A 12,185-nucleotide genomic window follows, 5' to 3' on the forward strand; every position below is an offset into this window, starting at 1 on the left:
AATAGTGAAATTCCATTCCAATATAAAAGAGAACAATTTATCGCTCCTCAAAAAATACTATACTCAAGTGCACAGAGGAAAATATGATCTTTTGGCATACGCGGCACATGAGTCTACTAATAATTAAGAAAATTATTAGCAAGTTAATGAAGATGACATTACCTTAATGTTAATCAGGAAATCCGGTTTTAATTTTAGATTCTTTATTTTCTCTATTTGCTGTGAAACAGTCATGTATTCCTCCGAGAGAGAAGGAAATCCACTGAGAACATAACCTGACAAATACATTTTATGAAACATATTTTTTAGAAGCTTATGTCAAACATAAGGCTAGTTTTACTTGTCTTTAAACAATACATTTAGTGGCACAATTTTAAACCATGTACATGATATAACACTACTAAAAAAAATTGTGCACCCATGTCTACTTCCGATGAAATACAGAAAAGTGTGTTGTTTTCAACTTTATAGAGTACTCCCAAAATTTGTTAACTCAAGAATTATGAGGACGTTAAAGATCATACTCAGATCACCTGCTTTATACAACCTTGGAAGGTCTTTGCTTCTATGGACAAGGGAGGGAGTCTGAACCACACTCGTGCCTCTCAAAAGGAAGCACTGTGCACATGGTATGCACGCAGAGGCACCTAACTTGGTAAGCATCTGTTCACTCAGGATTCACAATGCTGAGTCCTGTTTGGCAAGCAGACATTGGCTATATATGACAAGCACAGTACTTTTTTTCCTAGTATTATTACAGTGCTCAGCCCCACAGACGAAATTGTGGCTTCAAGTTCCTAGGATAGTACTGTAACTACTAATGGCTGCATCTGGTGCAGCAAGAACTACTGTTACAGCAAGAAAATCAATATTTATAAGGTCAGAAGGAGAGACTAAAAAGAATTGGGTGGATTTTTTTTAGCCAAATAATGATAATATTCCCTTAGAGAAATGGTGCATGCTTAGAATTTTATGTGCTAACATTTAAATGCAAGTCTGGGCAGCACAAAAACATAGCAGTCTTTGCAAGAGGTACTAGGAGTGAAGACTCCTCCTTCTTTGGGGAGCTACTATCCATAGATGCAAAATTTATAGAAAAGGATAAGCAAGAGAGAGCATAATATACAGTCATTCCTCTAGGAACTTAAAATCCTGGATTCTAAGTTGTCAATACCTTTAGCGAATTCTAACTGGTAGGTGTGAAGAGTCTGCACAGTGTCTGCTTACCAACACATCCCAGACAACAATAGCTGATGTGATGAGAATGGGAGTGTAACATGGGAAACTGTTTGTTCTCTGACAGAGTGTTTGCTCCCAAACCAATAATGTGGGGAGACTAACAATGATGAGGTATAGCTATGGCAACCATCAACCAGATCAAATAGCAACCAGGGGATTACCAAGAAACTTTTGAGGGGATAAGGAGCCACCTTGAAGAGAAGCATTAAAATTTGTGCCAGGGGAAGAGATCTTAGAGCAAGGCAAAAGAACAGGAGCCTAACCAGGTTTGGTGTGCCAGCATCACAGCCTTCTGGCTAGGCCTGGCAGAACAGCCTCCTTCTTGGATGCTCTGAGTAATCTGCATTTCAACTACTGGACTGACAGAACAAGGTTAAACACACAGTGACCCACACCCCCAGTGTGTGTATGTGAGCTCACAGGGAGCTTTCTCACTGGTGTGCGGCTTAGCAGACTGCAGGAAATGGCACACAAAGATGTGCCTGCATTTCCAACAGAAAGCATGCTTAAATAGGTGAACATGTACTCTCAGATAAGGGAATGTGTGCTTCTAACTTCCACACATCTTCGAGAGAGGGTTTGTGTGCATAACCATGCCAGTTTGAGTATACTCCCTGGAATTAGTTTTATGAGGATGTTCAAAAATTTGTAGGTGTTCATTATATTTGGCAAGTGCCTAGTGCTGTGGCTTGTCTGTTTTGTGGCTGATATTGAATCTTTTCACTGATCACCAGTTTGCTGATTGTCAGTTAAGAAATCAATAAACAACTTTGCTTCTGGTTTGATTTAGAGCATGCTAATAGAGTAGTTCCCTCCTGTGATAATGACATAGATTTTTCCTTTGCAAATATTATTTAGGTTAACCTGATATGAACTTCTGGTTTTCTTCCTGTCTTGAAAAAAAAAAAGAAAGAAAAGAGCAAGTGTATCAATTACATAGAGGTTATAATTCTGTATTTTCTTACCTACAATGCCCTAAAATACAAGTTTGCTTGTTATTGTACAGTGTCTATGTTATTTTAATAAGAGACACTGTTTCAAGAAGTAGCTTACAAGATCCATATCTGACCTACTTTGGAAGTAAGGAAAAAAATCTGGTTTTAGCGTCTTACAATTTTTAAATATTATCATTTGCATTAGCACGTGTGGATACCTCTGGCACATTAGTCTCCAACATGATATGTTTATTATTTAAGACAGAAGATTATAACTTGAAAGAATACCTTATTGTGTGTACTGTTTAGAAACTTGTATTTTTCAAACATTAAAAGTAAAAAACTCAGCCTCTCATAAAACAGTTTCTTAAATCTTTAATGAATAATTAACAGAGAATTGACTGATTAGCTCCTGTTGAAAGCTTAAGCTTCCCAAGGATTATACTAAGATAGTAGCTGATTAAACAAAAAGTTATTAGAACTAGAAAATACTTAACAAAACTGGTTTTGGAGATCAGTTCTAGTTGGTAGGAAAAATAGTGAAAATGTTGGCTGTTCTATTCCTTGCTACTTTGGGGTATCTGTAATACAGAAAATGTCTTGGCTACAAGAACCAAACTTTTATCAATTTTACAGTCTCTAGGATCTCTGTGTCCTCTGTGATACACACATCTTCAGGCAGACTCAAAAAGGGGAACTCCAATAACAGAAATACCTCCTTATGCCTTTATTAAAGTCCTAACATATGGATTAAGAGACTGGTATTTCTGCTGATACCTCTTCCAGCAAATTTTCTGTCCACATCATACCATTTTTTTCATTTATTCCCTATTTCTCTGTCTTTTTTTATACTGTTTTAAAAGCCTGGGTTCATCAGTTAAGGCTGCATATTTTGCAAAACTGTTGGGTCTTGGACTAGAGAAGAAAAAAAAAACCATTGCAACTGAAAGCTTAAAAAGCATGCTAGTTTTCAGAGCAGAATAAACTTAAATTTTCTACACCTGTCTCTCTCCTATAATGGAAATTTCAAATAAAAGTCAGAATGAGGAAAAAACCTACATTTCCTTTTTACTTTCTTTCCACTTAGCAGTGTATTTGTTTTTTCTTCAAGAAAGCAGGTTCAGACTAGCAAGATCTGCAGCACTAGTCTTGACAGCCTCAAGTGAGAGTCATAGCAACACTTAAAATTTGGGGCAAAATAATTTTCTCAAAATTAACACAACATAGGACTAGTATGACACCTTCCGATCTCCCATATTGGTAAGCTAATCCCTAAACACGCTCATTTTATTGATATTTCACAACCTGAAGAGCACAAAAAAAGGTGTTACCATCGAATACAAAATAAATCATATTTGAGCACCAATGGATATAAGGTGTGGAAAGAGGGTAAGCCTGCTGAGCAGTGGCTGAAGTCCCTTGGTTTGGTCAGTCTGGAGGAGATTGAGGGGAGACCTCTTTGCAGTCTACAACTTCCTCAAGGGAAGAGGAAGGGCAGGCACTGATCTCTTCTCTGTGGTGACCAGTGACAGGACCTGAGGGAATGGCCTGACATTGTGCCAGGGGAGGTTTAGGTTGGATATTAGAAAAAGGTTCTTCACGCAGAGGGTGATTGAGTACTGGAAGAGGCTCCCCAGGCAAGGGGTCACAGCACCAAGCCTGAGAGAGTTCAAGAAGCATCCAGACAATAATCTGACACAGATGGTATGATTCTTGGGGATGGTTCCGTGCAGAGCCAAGAACTGGACTCAATGATCCTGATGGGTCCCTTGCAACTCAGCATATTCTATGATTCTATGAAAATTACAGCTAGCACATTCTAAGAAGTTTAGGCTACAAACATACTTACCAAAATGAGCAACTTCTGGTGACTCAAGCTTTTGCAGAACCATTTCGGTAACCAGTTCCTCAGAAATACTTTCACCTTTAAAAAGCAATTCTTGACACTAAGGTAAAATGCAAAACATAGCATTATACAATATGGATTTGTCAAGAACGTGAAAAACTCACTAGAAGGTTAGACTTTTACCTTAAGTCCATATTCTGTTTCTTCATGAATATTTGTTTGAATTACTTCTGAAGCTGACAGAGCACATCAGAGAGAATAAAATTAAAATAGTTAATAAAAAGTATTTTCTATACAGACAGGTAGATGCAGATACATAAATACATACACATACACGCACCAGAGTATGTATGTGTGTTCCAAGCAATCAGGCTACTTTTGAATGAACAGCCATTATAATTAGGGCCATTATTGTACTTTGCCCACCCAGAACTTGGAGCCTTCTGGCAAGGTTTGGGTAGGTGTTTTTCCCTACAATTTAACCCTGTATATACTACAGAAAAATGCACAACAGCAGTTTTGCAGGATTATTTTAACTACTGATTTATATTAAATCAGCATTATTCCTTTGTAATCCATACATAAGTACTTCAGCTCAATCCCTTCCTAAATTTTAAAAGCAAGATGTAGCAGAACTGCTTAGACACACAAAACCATCTACTTAAAAAAAGTCATTAAGAACCTCTTTCTTACATAGTTTAATTATCTAAAATTAAATAAATACTAAATTTGACATTCATTAAATTCAAAGACCTGCCCTCTGTCTATGTGGACAGTGGCATCATAGCAGAACGATCCTGGAAGTCTTTCACACTTCTGTACAAATTAAATAAGCAGACACTTTACAAAAGTTTTCAAGAATGACCCTTAAGGCTACATTTATATTACTAATAAACCAGGTCAGGGAAATGTCCTGAAACCAGGTGGCTCATGCCTATATGGCCATAATCTTTCTTCTCAAACACAGTGGCTGTTTTCCAACTGTTCCTACTATTAATGATGACTGTTGCACATACCATCCTTCATACAATGAATGGGTGCTTGGGAGAACAGCATTTGCCGCGGGTCAAAGCTGAGACAGGGAATGTTCTAATAAATGATACAGACAACTGAAAATCAGCAATCTGTGTGCATCCTGGCCCTGTTTTATTTATGAGTATTGACCTATTCATTGGATAAATAGACAGAAAGTATTATAATTAAAAAGACTGCAAACACCTTTCCTATTTAATAATTCTCTATCTTGGTTTATTTTTAACACAACACAGGACGGATATTTTTACACTGGAGCAAGTCCAGAAGTGGGCACCAATATGATTAGAAGTGTTGAATGTACTAGGAAGGCCAAAAGAACTGGCCTTGTTCAGCCTGAAGAAAAACAGACAAATCTTACTGTTGTCTAAAACTTACTGGGAGATCACAAACTCAGAACCACTGTCTTCACAGAAGTGCAATTAGGACAGGAGGCAACAGACATAAGTAGGAACGTGAGAAATCTGAATGGGGTAATTAGGAAGCAATTCTTCATTGTGAAGGTAGTCAATATTGTAAAGTGTTTCTCTGAGAGGACACAGAGTCTCCATCCTCGGAAATATTCCAGACTCAACTGAGCAACCCTCTCTAGTTGACTCTGCTTTGAGAGGAAGTTTGAGACTCAGTCATTTCTGGAGGTCCTTTCTGAACTCAATTATTCATGTTTATATATGTTGAATTTCTTCACTTCTTTCTTTTTTGATGTAGAAAGTGAAAAAAAACTTACTAGCAAAAGTTGAAGGAATATGTGTGTACACATATTGTGTGGGTACACTAACCAAAAGATTAAAAGAAATATCATGAGCAAAATTAGAAAAGAATAATTCTCTGAATCTACTAGAAATAAGGCTTAAAAATGCAGAAAGTGAGATTTAGATCAGTCATAAGAAAAACTTTCTAATGGCAAAGGCTGTGTTACAGAGATAGACTGCCTAGAGATTCTAAAAACAAATCTGATGGACATTTGTCAGTAATGGTTTAAATACTTTCAAACAGAGTGGATTGGCTTAAGTACATTCCTGAGGTGCCTTCTGATTTTGGTCTGATCTATGTTTTGGAACAGGTATTAATTTTTTGTTATACAATAATATGAATTTAAAATTCTATAGTTACATAAGTCCAAAAAGCACTTTATTAAAACTGAATTGTACCATGTTAGAGTTCCAAACCTTCAAAAGAAGATAAAGATGCTTCATTTGATAAATAACTACATACTCACAGGAATATGAAGTGTTACCCTGTCCACTAGAGGGCTTTCATTAGAACAATAAAAAAATACCAGGGGGCAAATTTAAATGACAAAACTTAAGCATAAATTATATGTAAAGAATAAGTTCATAATCAGAACAATTTACACATATATACCATAACATCTGATTTATAATTTGGTGTTCCCAAAGAGGTACTCAAGAAATTGCTTCATAGTTAAGGTTATATTGTGCTTCTTTTACTTAAAAATATTGTATTACTCTTCAAACTGGTAGGACATATGTGGTGTAAAAGTTTTCTTTCTTTCATAAAACTACAGTGAAAGAATCAAGATTTGTGAATTATGTCATAGATATAAAAATATTACCAGGGCTTTAAAAAAATTACATCCTTTTTAGCGTTTCTTTACTTACTGCTGACAAAATTAGGACCAAAAAAACCCCGAACAACTTCCAGAGACTTAATTCTTTTCTGTAGGAACTTTCTTTCTGAGATGCCTCAAAATGAAAAGGAAATCCCAAGCAATGTGTTTATAGGGAATAAGATAATGTTATACATAACAGGTTTTACTCTACAAATCTTCAAAAATCTTTGATGAGAGGGACTGTCAGAAACATAGCTCAGTAGCTTAAAAAATTAAATGGCAGCTTTTATTCTGGTAAATGCATGGTGGGAGAAATTAACTACACCTTCTGAAATAAGCCATGGGATATTTTTGGTTTAGAAATTTGAAAATGCCAGTTCCCATTACTTCCTTTACTACTTGTAGTGATACAAAAGCTATGCTTCTGTTTCCTGGAGGACAACCACCTTGCACTGAATGCCACACAAAAGAAAAGAAAGATACTTCTATTTTTTCATGGTCTGTATTGGAAAATGTCTCTGCTCCCTGGAGTTGAATGAGTTGCCTCCATGTGAACAAGAAGGGTCACATGAATCACCTTACAGGACTGGGAATAGAATTTGATTATGATGAAAAAAAAAACCCACAGTGATTTTCTAAGACTTTCAATAACTAAAAAGCCATTATCAGCAATTGTATTTCTGGCAAAATGGTTACTTGGTCCTTATCAGAAGCCTTTGCTGGAATCAGAAACATGCCTTATTGAGTTACAGGGAAAAGCGAGGACATTCTAAACCAAAAGATATTGTGAAACAATTGCAATGTTCCAAATACAGTGTATGTTTACCTTCTATGAAAATGGAATTCCATCTCTGTGCTAGTTTTCTAGCTAATGTTTTCTTTCCAGAACCCTTAAAACAAAAAATACACTTTTAAAAGAAAAACAGGCTGAACAAAACCAAAAAATCCCCGCAAACATATCACACAATAAAGAATATATTTTCATATGATAAAAACAACTACAAGCTACCATTGGGATTAGGGCCTCTGAGTTATGCACTGGGCAAACACAGAACACTCTTTTATTACCATCCTCTATTGTATACTGCCTAGCATTGCTAGTATACTGCTACTGCCCTTTGCAGTTAATTATCATCAAAGACTTTGTTTCTGAGTAACTCTATCTAAAACTCAGCTATGGTTTGCCCACATATTCCTATGAGAAACCCTTTAGGACTGAAATTTATTATCTTCAGTCTCAAAGCCTATTATGATGCAAACCTGCTCAAGCCTTTCTGAGTAGGATACACAGGGATAATATTCTTTGACTAAAACAACAAATGCTTAAAAACTGCCCTTGTTAGTCCACAAATTTGGTTTTATACTGACAAAATGTTTATTTTATCATTTATATGAGTCTCGAGGAACTGACACAATCAAGAAAAATGAGGCATCTAAGAGTACAACTATCTGAATGGGATTTTTTGTAACTCACCATCTTCCACCCTTAGGATTGTGCCCCTTTTTTCCAGGGGCATATACGAAGACCTCTTTTGACAGTTTGCTTGCCCCAGATAAATTTTGTGATTAAAAAATAGTAAAAATCCACAAATAAATCACAATTCCCAGTTAACAGTGTATCAGCAAACACTCCAGCTTCTCACACCTTAAATCTTACAGATATGATGTAAGTATATATATTTGTTTTTGGTTTAATGGCACTATGTTTTTAACTTAAAAGATCTATCTTAAATAAGATAGGTGCTCTACACATCATCCATATAAATAAAAAATATTATCATAAAAATAGACTATTTAATTCTCTGTTTTCCTGGTAATGACTGTACAGTTTTAACCCTTTGTTAAATTTGTATTAATGTAAAGCATCTACTGAAAGCAATGATTGAGAATATGAGAATATTTTTGTATTGTTTTTCAATGAGCATTTTATGCTGGTTTAGTCTAAAAAATGTAAAGTTACCTTTTTCATGTGAGGTTAGAAATTTGATGTTTGTATAAAATTAGACAAGCTAATCCAGTGTAGTTTTCTACTGAGCTGAGTGCACTCTTTTAAGTGCATATAGCCATACGACATGTTATACAGCAAACTTGTACCAAAAAACGAACTCCCTTCAGCAAACTAAGGGAGTAATGCACCCCCACACAAAGTCTCCTACCTTTGGTAAAAGAGAAGAATCTGAGAAGTTTAGGATTATAAAACATTGCATTTTCCTAAGTATGGGAGGCCACAAATTATTTGAGAAAAAGAGAGATCTTGAATTATAGTTGAAATGAGGTACAAATCTTATTGGGACACCTTGTTGGATTTCAGATGTTCCCAAAATGATATATAACTATGTCAGAATTTTAATATTAAGGTTAAGATATGTAATATCTCACTGCACGTCTGTAAGTCAGTACATTAACCTTAAGGTTCTTTTATGGCTATTTATGTCTTTAATCCATCAAGTTTTTTAAAAGTTAGAATACTTGATAACATTGTTCTGGTTTTGGCTGGGGTAGAGTTACTTTTTTTTCATAGTAGCAAGTATGGGGCCATGTTTTGGATTTGTGCTGAAAAAAAGTGTTGTTAATTTAGAGATGTTTTTGCTGCTGCTGAGCAGTGCTTACACAGAGACAAGGCATTTTCTGCTTCTCATAATGCCACGCTGGTGAAGAGACTGGAGGTGCACAAGGAGTTGGGAGTAGACACAGCTGGGACAGCTGACCCCAACTGACCAAAGGGATACTACACAGCATCACGCTCAGCTTATAAAGCTGGGAAGAAGAAGGAAGGGGGGACATTCAGAGTGATGGCGTTTGTCTTCCTAAGTAACTGTTTCACATGATGGGGCTCTCCTGGGGGTGCCTGCCCATGGGAAGTAGTGAATTAATTCCTTCTTTGGCTTTGCTCACATGTGTGGCTTTTGCTTTATCTGTTAAACCGTCTCTATCTCAACCCATGAGTTTTCTCACTTTTACCCTTCTGATTCTCTGTCCCATCCCACTGGGGCTAGTGAGTGGCTGCGTGGGATTTGGTTGCTGGCTGGGGCTAAACCACCACAAAAATAAAAACCATCCAGTTGTCAATGTGAAAAGAAATTTTTTGAGCAACATGTAACTTTTAACACTTTTAATTGTACCTGACTGATCGCTCAGGCCAAAAATTGGCCTCGTTAAATGAGATCAGAATCTTTACCACACTCTGAAGGATTTGAAGAGTGGAAAAGGTGAAAAAGTAGGTGTTTGATCCTTTTGGCAGCATCGCTAAACTAATGTTTTGAAAGGAAAAGTAAAATTGTTAGCAAAATATCTGAAAAAAAAATTTCTATCTGACATCTTACTGGCTTTCCAAAGATAATTAAGCAAGCGGGCTTGGACAACAGAAAGGATTTTTCAGCCTCATCTTCATCAAAGATGTCTGTAAAGGGCTGAGCTTGTTTTTCCTCCTGCGAAGCCATGTATTATCTAAGACTGGGAGAAAAATACAGTAGTTACATATGTGTAAAATGACTTTCAAGTGGAACTGAATTACAAGGTAAATGGCTTTGTAAAAAAACCACCAAACTGTTATAAGAAGAAAAAGCATTTAGAGAACGTACACAATTGAGAACATACCCATTACTAAGAGAAAAGCCACTTGTGAAAAATAAGAGACTGTCAGAACTGCCCCTGACCCCCAGCTGGAACTTTATGGCAGTTGATAACAACTTTTTCCTGACTCTCAAACTGCCTGTTGCTCTTTTTTAGTTGTTTCACTGCCTTGTCCTTCCTGCTCCAATTACCACACAGTCTCTCTGGTCCCTGAAATGTACCGTGGGCGTGCTAAGACCTTCGCTTTTGAGCTTCAGACACAGAAGGCCCCCGTCATGGTCAGTGGAACCACACGTAGGTACATGAAAAAGGCTTTGCAGAATCAAATCACGGTTCATAATCTGTCCACTCACAAATCCCAGTTTTTCCAGGACTGCCAGAAGCCGCACATCCAGTACTACACAACGAATTAAAACCCAAACAAACTTCTAATTAAGGTAAGTTGGAAGAAAATTTGGGTGGGCCTTTCACACAAATGGAGGCCAAAAATGTGAGGAGCGTGTTTAAGCTTGTTTGAAGAAGGCAAAAAAACCCTCCAGCTTTCTTTAGAGGGCCACTTCAGTCTCACCCATATGGCCCCAGTACAACCTCCATACAACCCAGTACAACCCCATAAAACCCCCAGTCATTTTTAAATTAAATAACTGAATTTGAAAATTCTACTGAGAACCTGAAAAATCTGAAAAAAAAAAAATCTGAAAAGAGTCTTGAAACGTCAAACTGAAACATTCAGACACCTTCGCAATAAGTATTTTAATATAAAAAAAAAAAAGGCCTCCACGTGCGAACCAACACCCGATTTCTCTCACGGGAAACGCACCGGTTGAGCTTTACGTGCCGTTCCCCGCTGTTTCGCCCCTTTCCAAACCTTCACAACTAAGGGTCAATTTCCAAATTCACAAAAACACCACAACCAAAGCCAAGAATTAAACCAGACAGACGCGCGCCCTCCCCGCTCCCAGGACCATGTCCCGGTGGGCGCCTCCCCCGGGTCGGACCGGAGGGGCACTTACGTCGCACGGGCTCAAGGCCTGAGCGAGGGCGCCGCTACCTCCGCGCGCGCCCCGGTACCCGGGCAACTGCCGAGCCCCGCCCCCTGCACCTGGCCCCGCCCCCAGAGAGCTGGAGCCCCGCCCTGTCAGGGAGGGTGAGGCAGAGGCCCCGCCCTCTAACGTTGGCCCCGCCCCTCAGAGGCGGGTGAGGCGGAGGCCCCCACGGGGCTGCGGAGCTGTTCCTGGTGCTGACCATGCTCCCCTCGCAGGGAGCGCGTCCCGGTGGGAGCAGCGGCTGCGGCTACGGCTGCGGCCGCCTCGCCCGCCCCGGTGCCGCTGCCGGGAGCCGCCGCTGCCGAGGAGCGGCGCGTGACGCTGCTCCGCCGGCCCCTCCGGCAGTGGCGGCGGCGGCGCAGGCGCGCTCCCTCTCCCTCCCGTGGGTGCGCCGGCGCGGTGGCGCGCGGGCACTTCCGGGTTCCCCCGTTACCGGAGGTGTGTCCCCGCCCTGCTCTGGCGGGGCCTCACCGCCTGTTCCTGGGCTGTCCCCGGGCAGCCCCCGCCGCTCCCGCCCCGGCCCTGCCTCGGGGCCGCCATGCCGGCGGCGGCCGCCCCCCTGATCAGCTCCGTGCAGAAGCTGGTGCTGTATGAGACCAGGGCTGTAAGTAGCGTCCGCCCCGCCGCCGCTCCCGAGGCTGGGAGTGTCCTGGCTCCCCTGGCGTGCTGGCTCGGCTCTGCCCGGGGCTGCTGCCTCGGCTGGGCTGTAGCTTGTCAAAAACTGCTCCTTGCCTTCCTTCTCTTTTGCTGAGGTTTGGTTCGTTTTGGTCACATTCAAAACATCCTAATAACTTTTAAAAAAAGAAGAAAAAAAAAGGAAGTGTTTAAAGTTCTTGCCTTCACCGTGTCTGAGGCTCGTGACTTAAGCGAAGGAAGGGCCCCTGACACGCAGGTCAGCGGAGGGCCCTGCGGTGCTAGGTGCTACCAGGGTGGCAGGGAAG

The 12,185-nt window shown here is 39.7% G+C and overlaps 2 protein-coding genes across 5 annotated transcripts in view; one reads left to right on the plus strand and one right to left on the minus strand.

Annotated features, from left to right (window-relative positions):
• The window catches only part of AK9 (adenylate kinase 9), a 59,495-nt gene extending 48,237 nt beyond the window's left edge, over positions 1 to 11,258 (minus strand). For 2 of the 4 annotated variants that reach the window (XM_039379819.1, XM_039379820.1), the window contains exons 1-5: positions 9,949 to 11,258; positions 7,452 to 7,515; positions 4,204 to 4,256; positions 4,024 to 4,120; positions 163 to 275 (exon numbers count right to left, since the gene is read on the minus strand). In XM_039379819.1, coding sequence (XP_039235753.1) covers positions 163 to 275; positions 4,024 to 4,120; positions 4,204 to 4,256; positions 7,452 to 7,515; positions 9,949 to 10,065 — 444 coding nt within the window. In that variant the 5' untranslated portion in view covers positions 10,066 to 11,258. The remainder of the gene's footprint in view (positions 1 to 162; positions 276 to 4,023; positions 4,121 to 4,203; positions 4,257 to 7,451; positions 7,516 to 9,948) is intronic. The other 2 variants (XM_027747849.2, XM_027747845.2) reach the window with 2 other exon arrangements.
• A 441-nt stretch (positions 11,259 to 11,699) lies between these two features.
• FIG4 (FIG4 phosphoinositide 5-phosphatase) overlaps positions 11,700 to 12,185 on the plus strand; it is a 60,713-nt gene continuing 60,227 nt past the window's right edge. Inside the window, exon 1 of the mRNA XM_027747852.2 lies at positions 11,700 to 11,848. Coding sequence (XP_027603653.1) covers positions 11,783 to 11,848 — 66 coding nt within the window. The 5' untranslated portion in view covers positions 11,700 to 11,782. The remainder of the gene's footprint in view (positions 11,849 to 12,185) is intronic.

Source organism: Pipra filicauda, unplaced genomic scaffold (genome assembly GCF_003945595.2).
Source record: "Pipra filicauda isolate LSUMZ 115617 unplaced genomic scaffold, ASM394559v2 scaffold176_size3548034_pilon, whole genome shotgun sequence".
Classification (NCBI taxonomy): domain Eukaryota; kingdom Metazoa; phylum Chordata; class Aves; order Passeriformes; family Pipridae; genus Pipra; species Pipra filicauda.